General features: G+C 46.0%; 1 protein-coding gene across 1 annotated transcript in view; it reads right to left on the minus strand.

The window, feature by feature from the left end:
• The window catches only part of PTPN14 (protein tyrosine phosphatase non-receptor type 14), a 197,183-nt gene that overhangs the window by 6,201 nt on the left and 168,162 nt on the right, over window positions 1–22,820 (minus strand). The window contains exons 14-19 of the mRNA XM_045010243.1: window positions 18,536–18,679; window positions 12,912–13,130; window positions 7,833–7,961; window positions 6,344–6,578; window positions 4,438–4,601; window positions 320–630 (exon numbers count right to left, since the gene is read on the minus strand). Of these exons, the coding sequence (XP_044866178.1) occupies window positions 502–630; window positions 4,438–4,601; window positions 6,344–6,578; window positions 7,833–7,961; window positions 12,912–13,130; window positions 18,536–18,679 (1,020 nt within the window). The 3' untranslated portion in view covers window positions 320–501. The remainder of the gene's footprint in view (window positions 1–319; window positions 631–4,437; window positions 4,602–6,343; window positions 6,579–7,832; window positions 7,962–12,911; window positions 13,131–18,535; window positions 18,680–22,820) is intronic.

Genomic DNA, 22,820 nt, shown 5'->3' on the forward strand with positions numbered 1-22,820 from the left:
CATTGTATCTTCTCTATCTTTATCATCAGATCCAGCCCATTACAGAGTCTTAATGGGCTCTGGCTTTTAGCAGGTCTTGTTTTCATGGTGAAAGCCACAAAATTGGCTCTAAAATGTTCTTACTGGAAAAATGCCATTCCCTGAAGACCTGTTCGTTTCATAAACCATATAACAGAATACAGGTCAACAGAACACCCCTGGAGAGGATCACCTTCCCTATGGACATTTGGCAACGCAGATCAGTTATGTCAATTCAAACCTCACCACATGTTTTACAAGTTCAAGAAATTCAGAAGTTATTCCATGAAAAATAAATTACCTTGTACAAAATAATTTGTGGTACTCTCTACGGAAGAACAAGGACTCCTTACTTTTGAGGCAACTTGAGCACGTGCAATATTTGCACACCATGATAATAGACACATGGTCAAAGGAATGTGTCTGTCTTGCCAATAAGGTTCAGTCCAATCCACAATACTGCATCTGGGATTTCTAAGGAGATTAAATGAGTCTAGAGTTTTGTAGGAACTGGATGAGCACACGATAGACAAATTTGTACTGAGCGATGGTCTGAATCATGAACATTCTCTGCTCCCGTAGGTGTCTCAGCATCACCGGAACATCCACTTTCTGGAAAGTGAAGGTGACAAAAATGTGAGGCTGTGTGTTAATCAAATCCAACATCACCAGAACCCTCCTTTGACTAAATGTAAGGAAAGAACAAAGATAACTCATTTATAGTTTTGGCCTTACCTTCCACATTATAGCAAGGAATATACATAGATATTATACACACTATGAAAGGATACCAAGGTTCCAATCCTGCTTCCGCTGAAGTCAGTGGTAATTTTAACATTAACTTCAATGGGTTTAACACTGAACACTTGGTACCACTGATTGAGTGTGTAGTGAAAGGTTATTGAGGAAACTGAGCAATCTCTTAAAATCCTACGCTTCTTGTTAAATATAGCCACACTCAGCTTGTCCAAAATTAACCAATTGGGTCATGTTACCTGACAAGTCATATGCTGGGAAAATGGAGAATTTCAATAATCAAGATTTAATTTCTTGGGTCAACTCCCCTCTGCCATCCACTGTGCATGCAGGCATGGTAGCCATTTGCACTGTGATTCATGGTCAGTTTTACTTATAGAGCAAGGACATTAAGGTTCTACAAATCATGGGAAGCAACCAAGAGTCCAAACAACATTGGGTCCCTGGCCGAACAGAAGGATTAGCAAATATATCATGAGAGTATGATGCAGTTATTGCTCCCTCGTTTCAGGCCACTCAGTTCCTCGCCAAAAAAGAGGAAAGTCACTGGCAATGTCCACAAGACCCAGAAACTCGACACTTGACAGAGAAGCTCTGACCTTCTTTAATCATCAAAGCCAGGACATAAACCAGATTGTGTGAAACATAGAGAGGCTTGCAAGATGAAGCATTAGAATTCACTGGAAAATATATGAAGTATTAGCATTTTATTGCCTGCATTGAGAGAGCAAAAGAAGAAAAAACAACATGGGTAACTTGTTAGAACAGGTATGTGAGGAGTAGTTCAAAAATCATTGAGCTATAGCACTCAAAACTACCAAGGCCCAAATTGAGGGACCAAAATACTATTCCTGCAGGAAACTTAAAGCACCGAGAAATTCATTCATTTGGTGTAAGTATTTTTTTCCATAACCTCAGGTTCATTATTTCTGATGTAAACTATTTTCATTAACAAAGGGGGGAGGGCAATCAAGTTTGGGTGGAATGTGGATGATTTTGGGAATAAAACTAGCAAGAACCCTCAAGAAGACAACAGCCAAGAGGTTTGCATTCAACCTCCACATTACTATGGACCCTGTTCCAGGTTCCTGGAACAACAGCTGTGTGTTGTCTCTTACATGCCGAAAGAGGAAAACCCATGACTCTCTACAGCAATGCTACACTATGCTTTTCATTCCAGAAGCACAAGTTGGAACGAACTAAAAATCTTTTGGCTGAAGTTAGCAGCATTATGAGAATGAGGTCAGGGCAAAGGGACAGGGATATAATTGGTTCCGCCTTTAGCCACCAGAGGCTTTCTGTGTTAGGAAACTAGTGTGGTTTCCATGCATTATGGGAATTGTTTCTAGTAAGTGTTTCACTTTCTCATATACATTTCTGTGTATTTATGTAAAACGACCGAGGCCCCTAGTTTTAATTAAATAAGCCCAAACTGACATGATCACCAATGTTCCCTCTAAATGTGTGTGTTTGTTTTGTACTGAGCAGGTTACAAACTCCACTGGACGGTATATTTTTGTCCTTAGGCAAGCTTACACTTGAAGTGGGGGATGTGTATGGGAGGTTTGTGCGGGTGTGTGGAGGGGGGCTGTGCGTGTGGTGGGAGGTGTGCAAAGAGGGCATTGTGTGCGTGCATGGGTGCATGTGTGAGTACACTGCAGAGCCCAATCAGGCCCCTCACCTAAGCTCCTGCACCAGGGGCACCCCAGAGCTGCCACCGCCTCCTCCCAGCCAATGTGTCGCTGAGATCAGAGGCGCTTCCACTCCCACACCAGCGCGCCTGCACAAGTTCTGTCATGGGTGGGGCGGGGCGAGCAGAACAGGTTCTTAAAGGACTACACCACATCCCTGCTGGAGCCACCACAGAGAAGATGAGAGCGGCGGTGCCTGACCTGCACCATATATACAAGACTGCTGCACAGCCGTGCAGTTCACAGGGAACACCATTGATCACAACTTTAAAAGTGGAGCTATCTTTATGCCATTCCACAAATGAGCTGTTACAGGAGACGGGATGCCAGTTTGGGTTAGATGTATTCCTGGAGGTTTCATCACATGACAATCCTGGAGGGTTGGCAACCCTAGCCGGATAGTAGTTATAGATGGCACATAAGTACCAAGGAGGATAGAAATTGTGATGAGTATTTTCATTTTAGTTTCAAATCTGTGTAGATGAGAGCATAAGCTCCTGGTTTGGGTTTACACTGCTAAACCACAGAATGCCTCAGCATGGAATGTGATGGCTAGAAAAGCGGTTAGGTCATGTTGAGCCAAGCCATGTCAGAACTTGCCTGAACAACGACAAGACCTAAAAAAAAAAAAAAAAAAGGGAGGGGGGCAGCAAACCAGTTTGGGCCTGCACAACCCAAGTTCCAGTCTCAGCATTTTGACAGTTTGTTGATTTCTACTGGGCCAATAACATCTGGTGATCAGTCACTTTCTGTGTCATCACCACATGGGTCAGGCTTTGATTCATCTCAGAGCTATTTTGTGTGTGTGTGTGTGTAACACTAAGCCCATTGCACACATCTAACTTCTATATTTATAGTCAGCCTTACAAGGATGTACAACAGGTCAGCCCCCGACCTATCTCAGGAGAGCTTAGTTAACCACTTTATTCAGGAATGGGGGATCTTTGGATTCAAAACCCACCACAGTGTATCTGTCAACAAGAGATTAATAATGCTTCGTAAAGGTGATATTTAGTAAGATAACAGAATTGAAAAAATTACTAGCTTTGCCTTCCACACTACAAACATCTTTCTCACATAAGGGGCATTGCGGCAAGGATCACTGGTTCACGGTAGAGTGCCAGGTCAGTGCTAGATTCAGGTATACTGGGATCTGACTATGCTGATTGCTATCGTACAGGTGTCAGCAAACTAGGGCCCGCAGGCTGGATCCAGCACAAGGGATTCAAGTCTTCCCGCAGTTCACTCGATGAAGGAAGCCCCTTCATTTCAATAGCTGTTTTCCTGAGGTTGGCACTGTACACCAACATCATATTTTTCTTCAGGACGTAGTGTTTTTGCTGCACTGTTCCCCAATGACAGGGAACACAGCAGAACACCAAGTAGTTACATACTGTAACTTTTCTGTTGTTGATAGTCTAACAGAGTGCCAGCCTGTGTAATAGGTCTCAGAATACTGGCTATGGCCCCATCAACCTGTTTTTCCCTGTTATTTTTGAGTCGCAGCTGAGCTTTGTTCCAGTCTAGAAGCCAAAGACAGTAAATGTGAGCGAGGGAGGGAGGGAGGACACTAAAGACAGAAGCTAGAGAACTAAATCAATAGTCCAAAGCAGTTTGGAACCAGCACACTTTTCCCGTGGCTCTCAATCTGCTCTTTTACACAGTTCTGCCTCCAGATTGATTAATTGAGACAGGTACAGACCCATCTTAATTTAGATTGTAAACTCTTTGGGGCCAGTGTCCTATCTCAGCAGTGCTCTGTTAAAATCATAAAAATAAAAACAAACAATACCTACAAAATAGTCAAGGTACATATGGAAGCTAGTGACAAATCTCGGCTCACTGTGTCTGGGTACACTAATGCAATGAGATGGATGATATTTTATGACTAGTTTCCCCAAACACAAATGTAGTAAATTACTCAATGGACCAGCTAAGGGAAAAGCAATTATTAAGGGGGAAGTTTACTTACTTCGTTATGTTCCAAGCAGCCAATCATCAGTTCTGTTAGGATAACCACCCCTGTCCTCCCTACACCTGCACTGCAGTGAACCACGATTGGTGGGTTGCAATTGTTGCTGGCATCCAACACGCTGTTGGTATGGCGACGTACCGACTGTATCTCCTCCAAATAGGCTGTAAGATGAAATGCAAATTATGCTGTAAAATCCTATATGGCTTCACATAAAAGTTGAAAAATTGATGAGAAAGTCAGTTTTCTTTTTAAGTGACAATAATTTACAGTTCCTACAAGACACTAATTATTTGGCCACTGTGTCCTGAACAGCACTGAATCCAGCAAGTACCAGCTGCGTGTCAATTATTACTCGAGAGTTTGGTCCCTTAAATTAAATAGTTCTTTTTAAAAAATTCAATTCTGTTTTCCCCTCTGCAAATCCCCAGCTCCCCAAAGCAGATGATTCTAGACATTACTTACAGCAATTCCTGCTATTAACAGGCTGGGATCAAAAACAACAGCTAAGTCCCCTTGAAACCACCGCCTGCCAAAGCCAGTAGCGGATGGGAAGTGAGCATCCATCTGCCCTTTTCTTTCCTTCCCTTGTAGAATGAGTGAGAATGTCAACCAGGTCTCGACTTTTTTGTTTGTTTTTCAGCAGGTATTAGGACTTTTTTTTGGACACAGTTCTCTGTGGCTTTCCTGTCATCACAACTGTGAAGTGTAAGGATCTCTGAGAGTCCTTTCGTCTAGCTCTAATGCTCTCCAAAACAGTGGCTTTTTCCTTATTAAAGTATAAACATTTCAGATAGCCCAGTGGCTCAGCTGGATGGGTAAACACAATGCAAACCAGGACACTCAGGTTCTGACCTGGGTATGGGTCTTTCCCAAGGTTATTCCAGCAGGAATTGTATGAACCACAGAAATGAAGTCTCTGGGCCTAATTCACCATTATAGTGCACCCTGTGCAGTCCTTCCCACCTGTGCAATCAAAATCAGAAAGGTGGCATTTTACACCTACTTTGCACAAGTGGAAGTGATTCCACTAGGTGTACGGCAGTGGAGAATCATGACCTCCATGGCCAGCTGTATCTATGAACAGCTAGGTTTCAATTTTTACAACTTCCCAATTGCTGCGGTTGAATGTTGGAAGACCGTCCTTTTAAAAATAAATAAATAAAAAGCTTGGAAATACAATGAGAAATAGAGTAGCCCAACTTAAAGTGGTGGGTGAAAACTCCATTACTAACCCATAATACCCTGAGTCACTTCCTTGGCAAAGCTGAAAATTCTATTTGCATATTCTTCCCTCCAGTTGTAAAGTTAAATAAAAGGGGTGTGCATTCCTTAGGGTCATTACGGTAGCATTACTATTACTGGCATATTAAGCGTTTATTAGTAATAAAGTAGTAAGGAACAGTACTGAATTAATAAAAGTCAGTACAATGGTTGAGAATTTTGCCTCTCACCCAAACCTCCCACACTTTAACTATGTACAGTCCGATAATTAAAACACCTCCTGGGCAGGTAGGGAGTTAAGATTACTGAAGACAGCCCCTAGCATGGGAGGAAAGGGGAAATATGAGGGGGTGTGTGCAGACAGAGTGCCTGCCTTGAGGGAAGGAATGGGGGGCTCTGGAATGAGAAGGGCACACAAACCCTGAGATGGGGGTGAAGGGCGAAAGGAGCACACAAAGCCACTGGCAGTAGGGAGAAGGGGGGAAGTCACAGGGAGCCCCTGAAATACAGGGGGACAGGAGGATAGCACACAGGGAGCTTTTGGGCTGGAAAGGAGGGAAGCCAGGAGCCCCTGGCACGTGCATTGAGTTTGGCTGACAGAAGCTACAACGTGTGCAATGCTCCCTTGGGTCTTAAAAATGTTCATTGACCATAAAAGTGTGCATTAATTAAGGAAACTTACATAAAAAGCCTTGGACTTCTTCTGGACAACCATGATCAGGCCAGTCAGTATATTGCAAGTGCCACACTGTCCTCTCCTGCCCAGACAAAAGATGCTTGACCTTCAGCCCCGTAGTAGCATAGCATCCAGAATCCGTGCGGAACTTAGTTGTCACCTTAAACTTTCCATAAGTGGCTGAGCTGTGCTTAGAGCCCAGTTTAGGCCAGTAGCGATGACTCTTGCTTCTTCCTCCTTCCTGAACCGCAAAAAAACAAAATTAAAATGATTCTTCTTGTAGTGGCATGATTATAATTCTCACAAACAGAACCACTTGTGCCGCTAAACTCGGTACTCCTTTTTATCTTCTCTCATAAGAGAAGAACAAGGGGCTTCCCAAGAAACTGAATGGCATTAAATGAATGGAACCTCAATGCCAGAAAAAAAATATCATTTAGTCCAAGGGTTGAGAAGGCTCAAGGCTTGAACATTTTATATGGATAATGAGAACATCCACAGTTACATTAAAGCAGGTCCGCTGACAGGGTGGAGAAAGGGGGCAATTGCCCAGGGGCTCGGGTGATTTAAAAGTCATCCAGACAGGCCACAGGGCTCCTAGGCATGTGCGACCGCTGTGGGCCCCGTGCTTCGGGCCAGCACGATTGGCCACAGTGGTCAGTCCCGGAAGTGAGGGATTTGGAATTGCTGTCAGTGGGCCTGCATTAAAGAGACTTCAAAAAAAAAATCTAAGGGAAAAACTCTCATCATTCAGGGCATACGTCAACTTTTGATTGCAACAGGTGAGGAAGAAACTTCCCCATAGGCAGGTTATTTCATAACTGTCCATGAAGAGGATTTGTCTCTCTAACCTCTGCCAATCTGGTACTGGTTCATGTCAGAGATGTGAAAGTGGACTAGACAGAACGCTGGGCTAATGTGGCATTTTAATTCCTATGTTCTGATAAGGCAGCAGGGTTCAAAGCTGGATGTAGTGTTAGTTAGCAACGTGTGCCAGTTTTTATAACATAGCACACAGTTCTTGGATTCCAATAAAAATAACTGTTTTGCTTGGCATAGCAATAAAAAAGTTTGTTTTTTTTTTTAAATGGACACTTCTCCAGGAACAACAGCAGCTTCTGGTCTCTTTTCAGCGATAAGAATGACGGAATGCAGAACTGGCCTTGGATACACTGGGAATAAATGTCGTTTTAACCAAGAGCAGTTCAGGGTTCTCATTCCAATGGAAACATTTTTGCTTTGTTTGGCAAACCAAAGTCTTACAACTGAACTGAAGCTTGGTGGTGGTGGTTTTTTATTTTAGTAAATGACAAGCTAAATACTAGAGCGCTATAAAAGACAAGGTCACAGCAGATTATCCCCAGAAAAGTGTTCAAGGGGAATAAAAGGAGAAAATAAAAGGGCTGCTAAAGAATAACATTATTGGAATGGGAAGCAGCGACAAGGATAGAGCTGCTCACATTCAGAACGAATTGTTCTACGTAATTTTACATACCTCTTCAGCTGTGACCATGGCTATAACATTCACCCCCTGTTCCCACACCATCTGCCAGAAGTCATGGCATGTGTGTGGCAAAGGTCCTTGTGTGGCTATATAGTGCCATTCCTCCCCACTTACAGTAACCTAGGAGTCAGAAAAAAATACAGTTAATGCCAGACTTTTCTGCAGTGCGATTCGAGACAAGGCGCTCCGACCAACCGTCACAGCGGTAAGGAGGAACTGAGAGGACGTAGGGCTGGCGGTGCCTCATATACCAATACATGAGCGCGGCACTCAAGGGGGCGCTATAGCTGACCCTACAGATACTGCTAAGGCAAAAACCTCCGATGACTGTGCACGTGGGTGCGCACACACCTAGAATGGAATAGACATGAGCAAGCCCTCCAAGAGGAATACTTCTTCCTGTTTTGCAGAAAATTAAGACCATGCAGTGCATAAAATGGAAAAAGGAAAATCTTTGCTTAAGGGCCTGATTCAAAGCCCATTGAAATCACTAAGGATATGTCTACACTGCTGCTGGGAGTGAGCCTCAGATGAGTTTGAGTGCCCGAGCTGCAGCCTGAAAGCAATGTCCACACTTTTATTTTAGCGCACTAGCTGGAGCGGCTCTAGTTCAAAACTGTCTACCTGGGATGGGAGGCTCACTCCCAGCTACAGTGTAGACTTAACCCTAGGAAGACTCCTGTTGACTCCTATGGGCTTTGCATCAGGCCCTCAGTGATTGTGCTGAAAGTCAGTCTGGGCACTAGGCAGATTCTACATGTATTTCAAAAGACTGCACAGCTGCAGATAACATACAGTTTTGTAAGCACCATTTTGCATCAGGAAAGCCAGAGGCTGATCAGTCCTCTGATGTCACTAGATTTGATCATGATTAATTATTTTATAATGGACAAACATTATTTCTAGAAAGTAGTCCTGTTCTGTCACTTTCAAAGTTGCAGTTGAGCCTGTTCCCAGATCATCCAGTTATGCCCACACATTGCATATAACACATTAGTCTGATATGCCAGCAGCCAGCTAGCAATGAAATACAGATAGAATGTCAGAATTTGCTTTGAATTTCTCTTCCTCTACTAATTTATGTTTTCAGTTCAGTGGTTGCAATCTATCAATAGATATGGCACATTTAACAGTTTTTCCAAGAGTAAATTATGGAAAGCCTTTTCCAATACATATAATTGACTTAACAGATCTTGCAAAAATACTTCTGGTGTGTTTGCACTGCAGTATATAAATAGGTAATTAAAAAGAATATTTGAAACAAGATTTACATGCTCTATACTTTGCAATAACTAAAATGTACTGTTAGATCACCTTGAAAATTCCCATTTAAAACATATTATTTGTAATCCTCCTATGAAGTAAATCTTCTAAAATACTTAGATAATTTAAAATTTACTTGCTGGTATGTGTAAAAATCTGCCATTTTAACACTATCACCTACTAAATTTCACTTTTTTTTCCCATATCCAAACTATTTTTCAATTCTACAGGTAAAAAAAACCAAGAACATTTAAAGTCACTAAACCTTTTTTTTTTTTTAATTACTTTTAGCAGCTTAAAAAATTAAGTGCTAACACAACCATAGATATCAAGGTTCTGGCAGCCAATGCTATAAAGAACAATCAAGAACGTTGACAAAACTAAGTGCATACCATGCTTGAGATGCAAGTCTTTGTATAAATTTTCGGAAAGGAATGTCAGTTTAGCTCGTACTGCTGCAACAGCACTAAACTTAGAGGTTTGGCTTTTGCACTGAGATGCCACAATGATTAGAGCTGTATTTAAATAATTGTTTTCCATATACCAGGAAAGGTTTTTTTCCCCCTTAAATCTAGCTCCTTGTTTTGTTTCCTATTCAGTCATATACACCACTCTTCTGTATGTATAGGAACTACAATTTGTGGGCCAAATCAAGATAACTGATTAACAGTGCTTAAAATCAATTGAAATGTCAGATACTCGACATCTGGCCCTGTATTTGTATATGTAGCTGTATTCAATATATGATTTTTTTTTCATTTGATTGCATTTTTGTGTAATATGGACCTGATCCAAAGTCCACGGAATCAATGGGAATCTTTTTCATTATCTTTGGATTATGCTCTATGTCAGAGATGAGCAAACTATGGCCCGTGTGCCACATCTGGCCCGTGGGACCCTCCTGCCCAGCCCCTGAGCTCCTGGCCCAGGCGGCTAGCCCCCGGCCCCTCCCATGCAGTTCCCCCTCCGCCGCAATGCTCTGGGTGGTGGGCTGTGGGCTCTTGGGGCAGCACAGCTGCAGAGCCGCAGTCCAACCCAGTGCTCTGTGCTGTGCGGTGGCGTGGCTGGTGCCAGCCGGGCAGCACGTCTGCCTATCCTGGTGCTCTGGGCAGCGCAGCTGTAGCGTCGCCAGCCACCAGTGCTCCAGGCAGTGCGGTAAGGGGGCAGGGAGCGGGGGGGTTGGAGAGAGGACAGGGGAGTTCAGGGTGGTGGTCAGGGGGCGGGGGTGTGGATAGGGGTCGGGGCAGTCAGAGGGCGGGGAACATGGGGGCAGTCAGGAAGGGGTGGGGAGGTTGAATGGGGTGGCAGGGGCAGTGATTCCAGGGGCGGTCAGGGAGAAAGGGTGGTTGAATGGGGCAGAGGTCCCAGGGGGCAGTCAAGAATGAGAGGAGAGGTTGGATGCGGTGGCGGGGGGGCAGTCAGGGGCAGGGGGTCGGGGGTGGTCAGGGGGCGAGAAGCAGGGGGTGGGTTGGATAGGGGGCGTTGGCCGGGCCACGCCTGGCTGTTTGGGGAGGCACAGCGTCCCCTAACCGGCCCTCCATACAATTTCCGAAACCCGATGTGGGTTGCCCTGAGGCCAAGAAGTTTGCCCACCCCTGCTCTATGTGCAGCAAAAAGCAAGAGGTTTTTTTTCTAAATCCATAACTTAAATTATGATTTGTGTCTCTGTATTCGGACTGTGCTTAACATCTTGACAGGATAGGCCAGTGTTAAGTAAGCACAGAAGGGCTGACAACCCACAGGGACAGCAGGCTTAGTGGTGGTGGGGTCATGATCCTCCAGGCATGGATCTTATCAAAATGATATAGGAGCTGTCTTTGTCTTCTAATTTCTGGTCCAAATATCCAGCCTCCTGGCATCTGATAGCATAGAACCATAAATAGTCTGGAGGGAGAGTGATGCCTGGAATGTTTACTGCACTCTAATGCCCTGACTGCAGGTTATTAAGGAGTGAGTACTGGGCTGCAAGCACACACTTTATGCTACGGAGGTAAATTTCACAGATACGATTTCACCTTCTAAGCAAAAAGATCATCCGCTTGGCTTTTGTAACAGCCACTTGGAGTTCAAGGAGAAAATACTGGCAAGAGCCAGAGTGTCAGATACTAAAACACGAGTGCATGTTCCTGCATGCTCTCTAGATCTCAAATGGGTGTGTGTCCAATAGTGACACAAAAAAATGAAACGTGGACACTTAAAACTGGCTGGGGAAAATTCTTTTTCTGGCTGATACCACCTTATGGGCACAATTTATATTGTTAGGAATTTTTTTCTCCCACAAATTAGATGAAAAAAAAATGATTCAATAATCCATCATTCTAGCAATGGCAGATGATGCCAAAAACCAGAGTCTGCTACCCACCAGGACTCTGGTGGGAAAGTGATAACTTGACAGGATCCTGGTTTAGAAAGGTGTTCTGAATCAATAGGATTTAATATTGTAAATCATGACTAAGATTAGCTATTCTCTTTGGACTTAAAGGCCTTTCTTCCTCGAAGATGTAAATGAACAGAATGTTTTATTTATTATTCTAATTTGACTTTTTTTTTCATTTTGTTTTTGACAATGGGAAAAGGCAGCCCTGTTAAGCCACATGGCAGGCTGGCATGAACTGAGTACCACTACTTCTCTCAGGACAGAGTGATAATCACCAAGGGGCCTTGAAAAGCTGTTCTTGGAAACAGAGAAGATAAAAATGAATTTGCAGCCACCATGAGACAGCTTACTGCTGAAAATGACTATATAGCAGGCTTACAAGCAGCATAGAGGGTCAGACTGTATGTAAACCATTCATACAATGAATTTCTGAACAATAACATAACTTCATTTTACAAAACTCCCATTTGAAACAAGGCAATATGAATGCTCACATGACCAGTCTAAATGAAAGAACCGTTATGTTAGGGGTCTGATTTACTAGACCACTTGAGTGCTGGACATGCTCAAAAGACAAACATGCATTTAACACCCTTACATTTTAAAAATCAAGCCCTGTAAGTTTTAAAACTAAGATAGAAGCTTTGGGGCCAGACCTCCTACTGATTCAGTGCATTCCCCTTCTCCCTGCAGGTTTCCATTTAAAGTTTCCCCTGGTGGAAGCACTGCCTATCCTCCTTCCCTGGGAGGAAATTCCCGCTGGCTCAGCTGCTCCTGCAGGGTCAGGGTAATGGAAATTGTATTGGTCTGAACTAATATGGGTAGAGCTAGCCCATTAGTTAAATTTAAGATATGGTAGGTGCCCTTTTTAGCTTAATGCAAGCATTCAGCCGCTAGTCCATGCAGCATTGCAACAGATAAGGAAATTTCTGTACAATGATTTCTAGGTCCCAGAAATGTAATAAATACATCAATTCATGATTGTTCACTGAGCCTTGAAATTAGGAATGTGATGTAGTGACCAGGGCCAGCTCCAGGGTTTTTGCCGCCCCAAGCGGCAAAAGGGAAAAAAAAAAAGGCGCAATCACGATCAGCGGCAGCTCCACCATGCCGCTTTCTTCTTTGGCGGCAATTCGGCGGCAGGTCCTTCCCTCCGAGAGGGACCGAGGGACCTGCCGCCGAAGAGCCCAATGTGCCACCCCTTCCCCTGGGCCACCCCAAACACCTGCTTGCTGAGCTGGTGCCTGGAGCCGGCCCTGGTAGTGACACTGTCGTCCAAGGTAAAACAACCTGCCCATTTTTAAAAGAAACCTAGGTAGATGACTTTTTGCAAGTTCCCTAATGTTAGAAAACAATGGCCACACCTGTAACAACATACCCACTCCCCTAATGTTTCTTCATATGCCATGTGATGCTTCAAAAACCTTTACCTTTATGTGCGAGGCATTGATGTAGCCTGTATTATTTTCTTTGGTTGGTACCAGCTCTACTCTGTTCTCCTCGTAGGGAATGACTTCCCTGATGCGGTTGCGCTCAGCATTTTCAGGCAATGCTGCAGTGGTGAAGATCCCATCTGCCTTTTTCTTTGGAATCTGCTCATATTCAGTGAATACCATCCCCTCTTCCAACTTCCTCTTCAAGATTTTGCACTGTGATTTAACAGAAGGAAAGGAATACTCTCATCAATTAATTTTTCGAGACAGAATGATTGCGGAAGTATCACAGGGCAGTATTTTATCTCAATACAGAACGAAGCATCAAACAAACTAGAATGTTCTCGTCTTTTTGCTTGGAGCTATACTGCTTACTGAACAAAGTTTTATGTTGTCTGAGAATGCATAACTCTGTCTGCTTCAGTGTAGTTAAATCAGCAGAGAATTTTATGTTTCTAGCACATTCTCTTTTTATAGTTACAGATTCTGGTGCTAGATAAAGCAAAAACCTTCTAGTTACAATCCTGATTCCATAAATGGACTTATCTAAGTACATTTTTGAAAAAAATTCTCTTTAAAAATAGTCACTCTTTTGTTACAATGAATTTAGGTCCGTATTTTCAAAACACGGCCTTAATTTGTACATTGCCATTTCTGTGCACATACAAAAAAAGACAGTTACCTTTTTCCATAACTGATGTTCCTCACGATGTGTTGCTCATGTCCATTCAACTTAGGTGTGCGTGCTCACCACATGCATTGGTGCCAGAAGTTTTCCCCTCAGCAGTATCCGTAGGGGACCGGCTCTGGCGCCCCCTGGAGTGGTGTGTGTATGCTGTGGCATATAGCGCACTGCCAGCCCCTTTCACCCTCAGTTCCTTCTTGCCAGAAACTCTGACAGTGGGGAAGGAGGACGGGTTATGGAATGGACATGACCAACGCATCTCGAAGAACACCAGTTATGGAAAAGGTAACTGTCTTTTCTTCTTCAAGTGCTTGCTCATGTCCATTCAACTTATGTGACTCCCAGCAGTACCCCTGGAGGCAGGTAAGGAGTTCACGGACATGTAGATTACAATACAGCTCTGCTGAACCCAGTGTCATCTCTGGCCTGCTGCGTGATGGCATAGTTGGCCATAAATGCATATACCGAGGACCACGTCGCAGCTTTACAGATGTCCTTGATTGGAACGTGTGCCAGGAAGGCCGTCGAGGATGCCTGTGCTCTAGTTGAGTGGGCTCTGACGATTGGCTGTGGAGGGTCTCCCGCTAACTCATAGCGGGTTCGAATGCAAGAGGTGATCCAGTTAAAAATCCTTTGCGTGGACACAGGGAGGCCCTTCATCCTATCAGCTGTAGAGATGAAAAGCTGAGTCAACTTGCAGAAAAGTTTTGTCCAATCTAGGTAGAAAGCCAGAGCTCTTCTTACATCCAAAGGGTGAAGGCGCCTCTCTTCACTAGTCTTATGGGGCTTAGGGCAGAAGATCGGAAGAAAGATGTCCTGGCTCATGTGGAAAGTGGACACCACCTTGGGAAGGAAAGCCGGGTGGGGGTGGGGCTGGAACTGCGGGTCGCATCTAGAGCCTGGCGTGGTGCACCATATATATGCACATGCTGCCATGTGACCTAGCATGCGCCGGCAAACCCTGGCCATGGTCAAGGGAAATGTGGAGACTTCCGCGATGAGGTCTATCAGTGCCCTGAATCTTTCCAGTGCACAGGTCAAGTCAAGCACCGCTCTGATGAACTCTATCCTCTGTACTGAAACTAATGTGGATTTTTTGTCGTTTACAAACAGGCCAAGGGGACGACACGTGGCTAGCAGCATTGCGACGTCCCCTTGGTCCTTGAGCTGTCCTTGACGAGCCAGTTATTGAGGTATGGGTAGATCTGGATACCCCGATGTCTGAAGTAAGCCGCCACCACCGACGTGCACTTGGTAAATACCTGCAGCGCCGTCACTAGGCCAAAAGGAAAGACCGCAAACTGATAGTGGTTGGGACCTATTGTAAACTGGAGGAAGCGTCTGTGTCCCTTGAAGATGACGATGTGGAAGTATACATCTTTCAGACTGAGGGCAGCAAACCAGTCTCCTGGATCCAGGGAGACCATGCAGAACTTCAGTTTCGCTAAATAGCGGTTCAAGTATGCAGGTCTAGTATGGGCCACAGACTGTCCTTGGCCTTGGAGATTAAAAAGTATTAGGAATAGAACGCCTTGTTTCTGTACTCCACAGGAACTACCTCCACCACACCCAGCTGTAGCAGACCCTCTACCTCCTGAATGAGAAGATACTTGTGAGGGGGTCCCTGAGGAAGGGCGGGAAGGGGCAGTAGAAAGTAACTGAAGGGTGTAACCCTGCGCCACCGTATTGAGGATCCATCGGTCCTATGTTATAGGGAGGAAGGAAGAAAGGCAGTTGGCAGAGGGGAGGAAGGATCCAGGGAACAGTGCGGTAGGTCACCCTCGGGTGTACCTTCAAAACGGGTGCTTGCCCATCTGCTTACTGCAGGTCAAGCCCTCCTGTGATGTTGATGGGAGTTGGTGGCCAGGCACCTCTTGTAACCCCTGGATCTTTTGTGAGGAGGCTCCTGGCGAGGGTAGCTCCCCTGGTTCTGAGGCTGCTGCGGCTTAAACCGCTTGCGGGCAGGGCCGGGGACGTACAGGCCCAGTGTTTTTAGGGTCGTACAGGAATCTTTCAGCCATGGAGTTTAATGTCTGCCCGTTCTGTGAACAGAGCATGCCCGTCAAAAGGGAGGTCTTGCATTGACTGCTGAGCCTCCAAGGAAAGACCAGAGAGGAGCAGCCAGGAAGCCCTGCACAACGAGATGGCTGATGCCACGGTACGGGCGGCGGTGTCTGCAGCATCCAATGCTGCCTGGAGAGCTGCTCTGGCTGCAGCTGAGCCCTCATCCAGGATTGCCCAGAACTCCTTCCTAGAAGCCTCAGGAAGGGTGCTCTTCAACTTGGTCACGGCCTGCCACATATTAAAATCACAGCGGCCTAGTAAGGCCTGATGGTTGGCGACCCGCAACTGTAGAACGAATAAACTTTACACCCAAAGAAGTCTAGTCGCCTTGAGTGTTGATACTTAGGGATAGCCCCCGGTTGACCCTGTGTCTCCCTGTGATTCACCACCTCTACCACTAGGGAATTGGGAGCACGGTGGGTATAAAGGTACTCGTGGCCCTTGGATGGCACAAAGTACTTGTGCTCCACCCTCTTGGAGATCGGAGGCAAGGAGGAGGGAGTTTGCCAGAGGGCATTTGTAATTTTAGCGACCCCTCATGTAGGGGCAAAGCTAGCCTGGCTGGGGCCATGGGGCAGAGAACATTAAAGAGGGAGTCTGTGGGTTCCTCTAACTCCTCCGCCTGGAGGCCCAGGTTGGTAGCAGCTCTCTATCAGCTCCTGATGCGCTTTAGCATCATCCCGGGGCACCGATGGAGGGGGCCCCACTATAGCCTCATCTGGAGACGAAGAGGAGGAAGCCACTACCAAGGGGTCCTCTGCAACCATAGGTGGTCTGGTGGCTTGCTCACCCACTTCCTCCTGTGCCTGCAACCGAGGCCTCTTGGGCTGGAGGGGGGTGAGAGAGGCCGGTAACCAGTCTCTCTGAAGCTCCGGATACTGAGTGGGCGGCCTGAGAGGGCTGAGCGAACCCCTATGGGTATCACTGTGCTGGCCACGGAGTCTGAGGCCATGGGCTCGGCTTCAGTGCCGCCGACGTAGTCTGCGCTGTAGGTGCCGGAGTCTGTCCTGCGGCTAGGGAACCTTGCTCCGAACCTCAGCCACAGCCCGAGTGGTCACTCCCCTGCGACCAAGACGGGGCTGATTGGTGGCTCTGTCCTACCCGAAGCTGGATCTGGCTGAACTCGATGAGTGTCTGGATCAGGGCCTTGGCGGATCTGAGACAGCCCTGGGCCGGTGATCTACGTCTCACGCTTAACGGCGGTACCGGGATGTGGAGCGGGAACTAGAGCGGGCTCGGCATTGTGAAGATGTAGCTGCACATGGTGACGCTGCCCTGGGGGCTCGGTGACGGTCCGGGGAACGGTACTGTCGGTCCCTCGACCTGTCCCTGGAGCGGTACCAGTGCTGGGGAGTTTCTGGGCACTGACTCCAGAGCTGACGAGGACCTCTGATGTTATCCGACCCCAAGCAGTGTATCCCAGGTGGGGAGTGGGCTGGGATACACTGCTCAAGCTGAGCTGGGGCCCGGGATCCCCAAAGAGGTGAAGAGGCAACTGAGACAGGGCCTTGGTCCACCCCAGACCTGTCCTTTTCCTTGTGGGAAGCTGGAGACCTTCTTCGCCCCGTCTTCCTGGGCTTCTTGGCTGGAGCCATGGACGGAGACTGGTGTCGGCTCACAGACGTTACCAGCGGGATGCTGCGTCCTGAGGTTATGGTGCTCGAATGAGAGCACTGCTCTGGCATCGGGGTAAGGGCAGACTCCATCAGGAGCGCCTTCAAACAAATGTCACGCTCCTTCTTCATCCTGGGCTTGATGGACTTGCAGATTTTGCACTTATCACTAATGTGATCTTTGCCCAAGCACCGAAAACAACTATTATGTGGATCACCAATGGGCATGGGCCTTTTACAGCGATCGTAGGGTTTAAAGCCTGGGGACCGGGGCATGTCCCGTCCCAAGATGAAGTTCCTTTAGGGACCTAAGTCTCTAACTTAACAAATAGGTTGAACTAAACTAGAGCAAAACTATATACAGTAATATTTGCAAGAGGCAAATGAGTTTGAATGAACATAAATCAACAGCTGTAGCTGAAGCAGCATCAGTTCCATGCACCATTGCTGGCAGCAAGAAGGAACTGAGGTTGGAGGGGGCTGGCAGCCGCCTATATGCTGCGGCATACGCGTGCCATTCCAGGGGTGCCAGAGCCGGTCCCTTATGGATACTGCTGAGGGAAAAACTTCTGGCACCGGTGCGTATGGCGAGCACACACACCTAAGTCGAATGGACGTGAGCAATCACTTGAAGAACCACCTCTGATGTGTATCCGGGAGAAATGGGCTTACTATATGTAATTGCTGTCATTTGCTTGTATAGGGCGCAAAATTCCATGCACAAAATCAGGAGGGAGGCCTCTTTGAACATTTGCCCCAATAGTCAATGGCAGCAGATATTTTAATTTTTTTTAATTGCATGCATGTGCATACACAGAAATGCACAGAGAAATCTTTAAGAATGAATCTTTTTTGTCTCTTGGACTGCAACTAAGGCTCTTCTCAGCAACCTACATGCATCATTCAGCACATTATGCTACAACAAAGAGTGACTGCTGTATCAACCTCCCTGGCCAAGAGGAGATGTGCAATATTTTAGATTTAGGGCTTGATCCTATGAGATGCTGAACACGCCCTGAGGTGCTAAGCACTTTCAACTTCCACTGACTTCAGTGGGCGATGATGGCATTCAGAACCTCTGACAACTGTTCATCGCCCGAGTTTTTGGCCTCACCGAAGCAGTGACAATACCAAAGACCTCCATCACAGATGGTGCGCTCAATGTGGCCATCAGGAATAGTTTCCAGTTTTTAAAACTTCAAATGCGTACACTGCTAGAAACAATGGAATAAATAGCACTTTGTGAACCTCTCTCTTACCCTCTCATCCATTGGCACCTTGGCTACTTCATCCTGGCCATCCTCAGGCACTGGAACTCTAGCAACGGAGAGTCCATTTAACGCTGCCAACATCAAGGGCCTCTTCTGGGCCTCCAGGCCTGCCATCTTCTGCTTCTCTAGATTCTTTTGGCAAGAAAAGGCATGTTTTTTATCTCGGTGTTGTTATCTATAATGCCAGTAAAACACTAGAATGTTTTTTTAATCTCCAAAATCTGCAACTCTCTGGCCAAGGAATGCAGATGATCACCATTAGCAGAGTAAATTCAAGTACAACCTCCGATTCTTCCTATTATTCCCCAGGGCCTACTCCTACAGGAGCACAGAATTTTAATTTCAAAGGAACAACCCAAAGGTAAAATATAGCTTACTTGCTATCAAAAGACTGGCAAATACAAATCTTGGGTATCCTTTCTGTAATGGTAAATTGCTAGCAGGACATAATCTCACGATGGCAATACTGATGCAAACATATCTTATACTTGTTTTAAACAGTGTTCAATTTCATTTACTGCGGCAGAAAAGCATGAAAAATATATACTGCTTGCCCCACTGCACATTTTATCTTTGCTGGGGTGTTTGTTTAATGCTTAGAATGGGAAATACTTTGGTAAATTTAAACTACCGTGTTTGGTAAATGTCCAGCTGTTAATGGTGCCCACTGTGCGACGAATGAGCTCATGGTGTTTAAAACCAGAGTTTAATACCATTCAATGCACAGAACTTGCTTTACCTCATGTTTGTGTAACACCCAGACTGCTGTATGGAGCGTCTGAGTTCTAATTTCGTTCTGTGGCTAGTGGGAGATGATACATCTAAGAGGTGGAGGATCACAACTCTGGGAAGGCGAAGAGGGGGAAAGATTTCATTTCATTCCCTTGGCGACTCTTCCTGCCTGGTTTTGAGGGGAAGCAATGCACAAAGGCTGTCTGGATCACAGCTGCTTTTGAAAACTGCTATTACAGCAGGGTCCGAGCTCTCCTGCTGGAAAAGCACCCCCCCCGGGCATATAGTAAATGGATTGTTTCTGGAACGGGCCAGCCTGCAAACTTTTCATTGCCATTAGGTACCCGGGCATAACTGCATAAAGATGCTCATGCTACTGGTGAAACTGGCAAAAATTAAACCCACGTTTTTACCAGATTTACAGACAGTTCAAGATCAAGTAATTTTGCCCAATTTCGGTTTGGTTTTCTGCTATGGCAAAAGCTTCATAAAAATCGGCTGTCTTTAACCGAACGGAATGTCCCAAAGTGTAAAATGGTGAATTCTGTGCTTACGGAATCAGCCACGGCACCAAATTCACAAATGGTTAGCTGATAGTTTTCAGTGCCCGTGGTGAAAGAGGTAGAAATCTCATGTGATTCCTGAACTAGGCTGGAAACCATTTTAAAAGCAATTTGAGCATAAAATAATAGAATAACCTCCCGCTTCCAAAAAGCAAATGCGCACATGGTGTTGATGGGGTGAACAAAGTTGATCTAATACTCATTGAATATCCAGAATGGAGGTTCTCAGATTATTTTGCCACTCCTGGCCCCAATACCCAAAGCTTTTCTCTATCTTGCCCCACACCGCAGAATCCTCTGTGCCCAGTCTCACAATCCTTTGTGCTTCTTTGGACCCCCAAAAGTCCAAAATGCTGTAACACATGCGCACACACATACACACACGTTAATTTGATTTGAATTCCTTGGGCTGCCTATAGCTAAGGAAGACAATTACACTCAATGCATGTCCCTTTGATCACTTCATATCTGAAAGAGATCAAAAAATGTAATTCAGATACTTTTACTGAATATATTCTGGGATACTACACATTTAGTAAGCCTTACTACTACTGCAGTATTTACATGTGAGAGGTTATACTTCGCAAGCAGAAAGGTTAGAAATAACTTTCTTTTTTTTTGGTTAAATAAAAGCTTAGATTCTGTAGGAAATAACACAACCTCTAGGATACAGCTTTGTGGTGCATCTTGAGACCTTGACCCCAAGAATCAGAACCAATGATCTAGGAAGTGACAGTTTTCAGGATTTGCGAGATCCATTTTTGCATTTGTTCTAGCACAGAGGTGGGCAAACTACGGCCCGTGGACCACATCCGGCCCATGGGACCCTCCTGCCCAGCCCCTGAGCTTCTGCCCCAGGAGGCTAGCCCCCAGCCCCTCCCCCGCCGTTTCCCCTTCCCTGCAGCCTCAGCTCGCCCTGCCGCCAGCGCAATGCTCTGGGTCGTGGGGCTGCGAGCTCCTGGGGCAGCGCGGCTGCAGAGCTGGGGTCTGATCTGGTGATCTGTGCTGCGCGGTGGCATGGCTGGCTCCAGCCGGGCGGCGCAGCTGTAGTGCTGCCAGCCACCGGTGCTCCAGGCAGTGAGGTAAGGGAGCGGGGTGGGGTGGGGTGTGTGGATAGAGGGCAGGGGAGTTCGGAGTGGTGGTCAGTGGTGCAGATAGGGATTGGGGTGGTCGGAGGGCAGGGAACAGGTGGGTTGAAGGGGGCAGGGGTCTCAGGAGGGCAGTCAGGAAGGAGAGGGGGGATTGGATGGGGCCACGGGGGTCACTTAGGGGCAGGGGTTCCGGTGATGGTCAGGGGACAGGGAGAAGGAGTGGTTGGATGGTGCAGGGGTCCCGGAGGGGCAGTCAGGAATGGTGGGGTTGGATGGGGCAGCGGGGGGCAGCCAGGGGCAGGGATTCCAGGAGCAGTCAGGGAGAAGGGGTGGTTTGATGGGGCAGGGGACCGGGCGGCAGTCAGGAATGAGAGGAGGGGGTGGATGGGGTGGTGGTGGGCAGTTGGGGCGGGGGTTCCGGGGACAGGGAATGGGGGGAGGGCAGGGGTTGGATGGGGCAGGAGTCCCGGGGGGGCCATCAGGGGGCGAGAAGCAGGAGGGGTCAGATAGGGGGCGGGACCAGGCCACACCTGACTGTTTGAAGAGGCACAGCCTCTTCTACCCAGTCCTCCATACAATTTTGGAAACCCGATGCGGCCCTCAGGCCAAAAAGTTTGCCCGCCCCTGTTCTAGCAGAACTCAGAGGAAATAGAGGGCCTGTGAACTTTCAGACTAACAAATAATTTTGTTCTCTCTACTTCTAAATCATTACTTTAAATGCAAGAATCAGCAATAACAAAATGGCAGCTTTCTAAACAAGCTTAAAAAATCCCCTGGGGTATAGTGAAGTGTTTCGTTCTAAATGTAGATATTAAGTAACCTCATTTTGTTTGCTGACTAATAGCCTTGCCGTGAAGAATATTAACAGCAAAGCTAGTATTATTTTCTAAAACACCCCCAGATCACTTGGACATCATATTAATGTAAATGGATTCAATGTTTCTTCTGCTCTAGGATCCATCCTGAAAAAGAGATATGTACTTGCCTAACTTGACTTCAATAGGACTATTCAGTTTATAAAGTTAAGCCCATGACTAAGTCTTCATATTTTGATACGTTCCCTGCTATCATTTAGGTCTATGGAAGACCAGACTTTGTATTTGTCCATTTATTATATTATACCGTATTTTAGGGAACATATTATGTATTCCTACAACAAGCAGAAGAGATGGACACTCAATAATAAGTCTCTTAAAAAAGGCATGGCAGTAATGCAGGATGTCTAAATTAAGTTGTTAAAAAAATAGTAGTTCACAGTTAGTCACTCTTATCAGTTTAATCTCTTTAAACACTCTGCTCACCAGGTATGTGCATAACTCATTAACTAAGTGTTGTGGGCTAGTACGTTCATCTGAAAACTACTGTAGTGTGCAGCTGTGCAGGAAAAAGCAGCTGAGTCAGCATCATCTGTTTGTTCTTGGAAAACTGAATGAGAATTTAAGGATTCCCATTCCCCATACCTCAGGGAAAGAAAAAAAAGCATCTCTACTTCCTCAAGTTAGCAGTATTGCTCCTTTTGTTGTGCAACAAGTCACTAGTTTAGAAAATCAGCAAGCCAAATTCTAGTGCCACCAAAGTTTACTAAACGTAAGAACATAACCTAAGAACAGCCGTACTGGGTCAGACCAAAGGTCCATCTAGCCCAGTATCTGTCTACCGACAGTGGCCAATGCCAGGGGCCCCAGAGGGAGTGAACCTAACAAGCAATGATCAAGTGATCACTCTACTGCCATCCATCTCCATCCTCTGACAAACAGAGGCTAGGGACACCATTCCTTACCCATCCTGACTAATAGCCATTACTCCTCATAAAACTCAGTCTCATAAAATTGTAGGCTAAGCATACGCTACATCAATGTAAAAGCAGCAATCCTAAGTGATAAGCCA

The sequence above is a fragment of the Mauremys mutica genome, chromosome 3, assembly GCF_020497125.1.
Source record: "Mauremys mutica isolate MM-2020 ecotype Southern chromosome 3, ASM2049712v1, whole genome shotgun sequence".
In the NCBI taxonomy this organism is placed as follows: Eukaryota; Metazoa; Chordata; order Testudines; family Geoemydidae; genus Mauremys; species Mauremys mutica.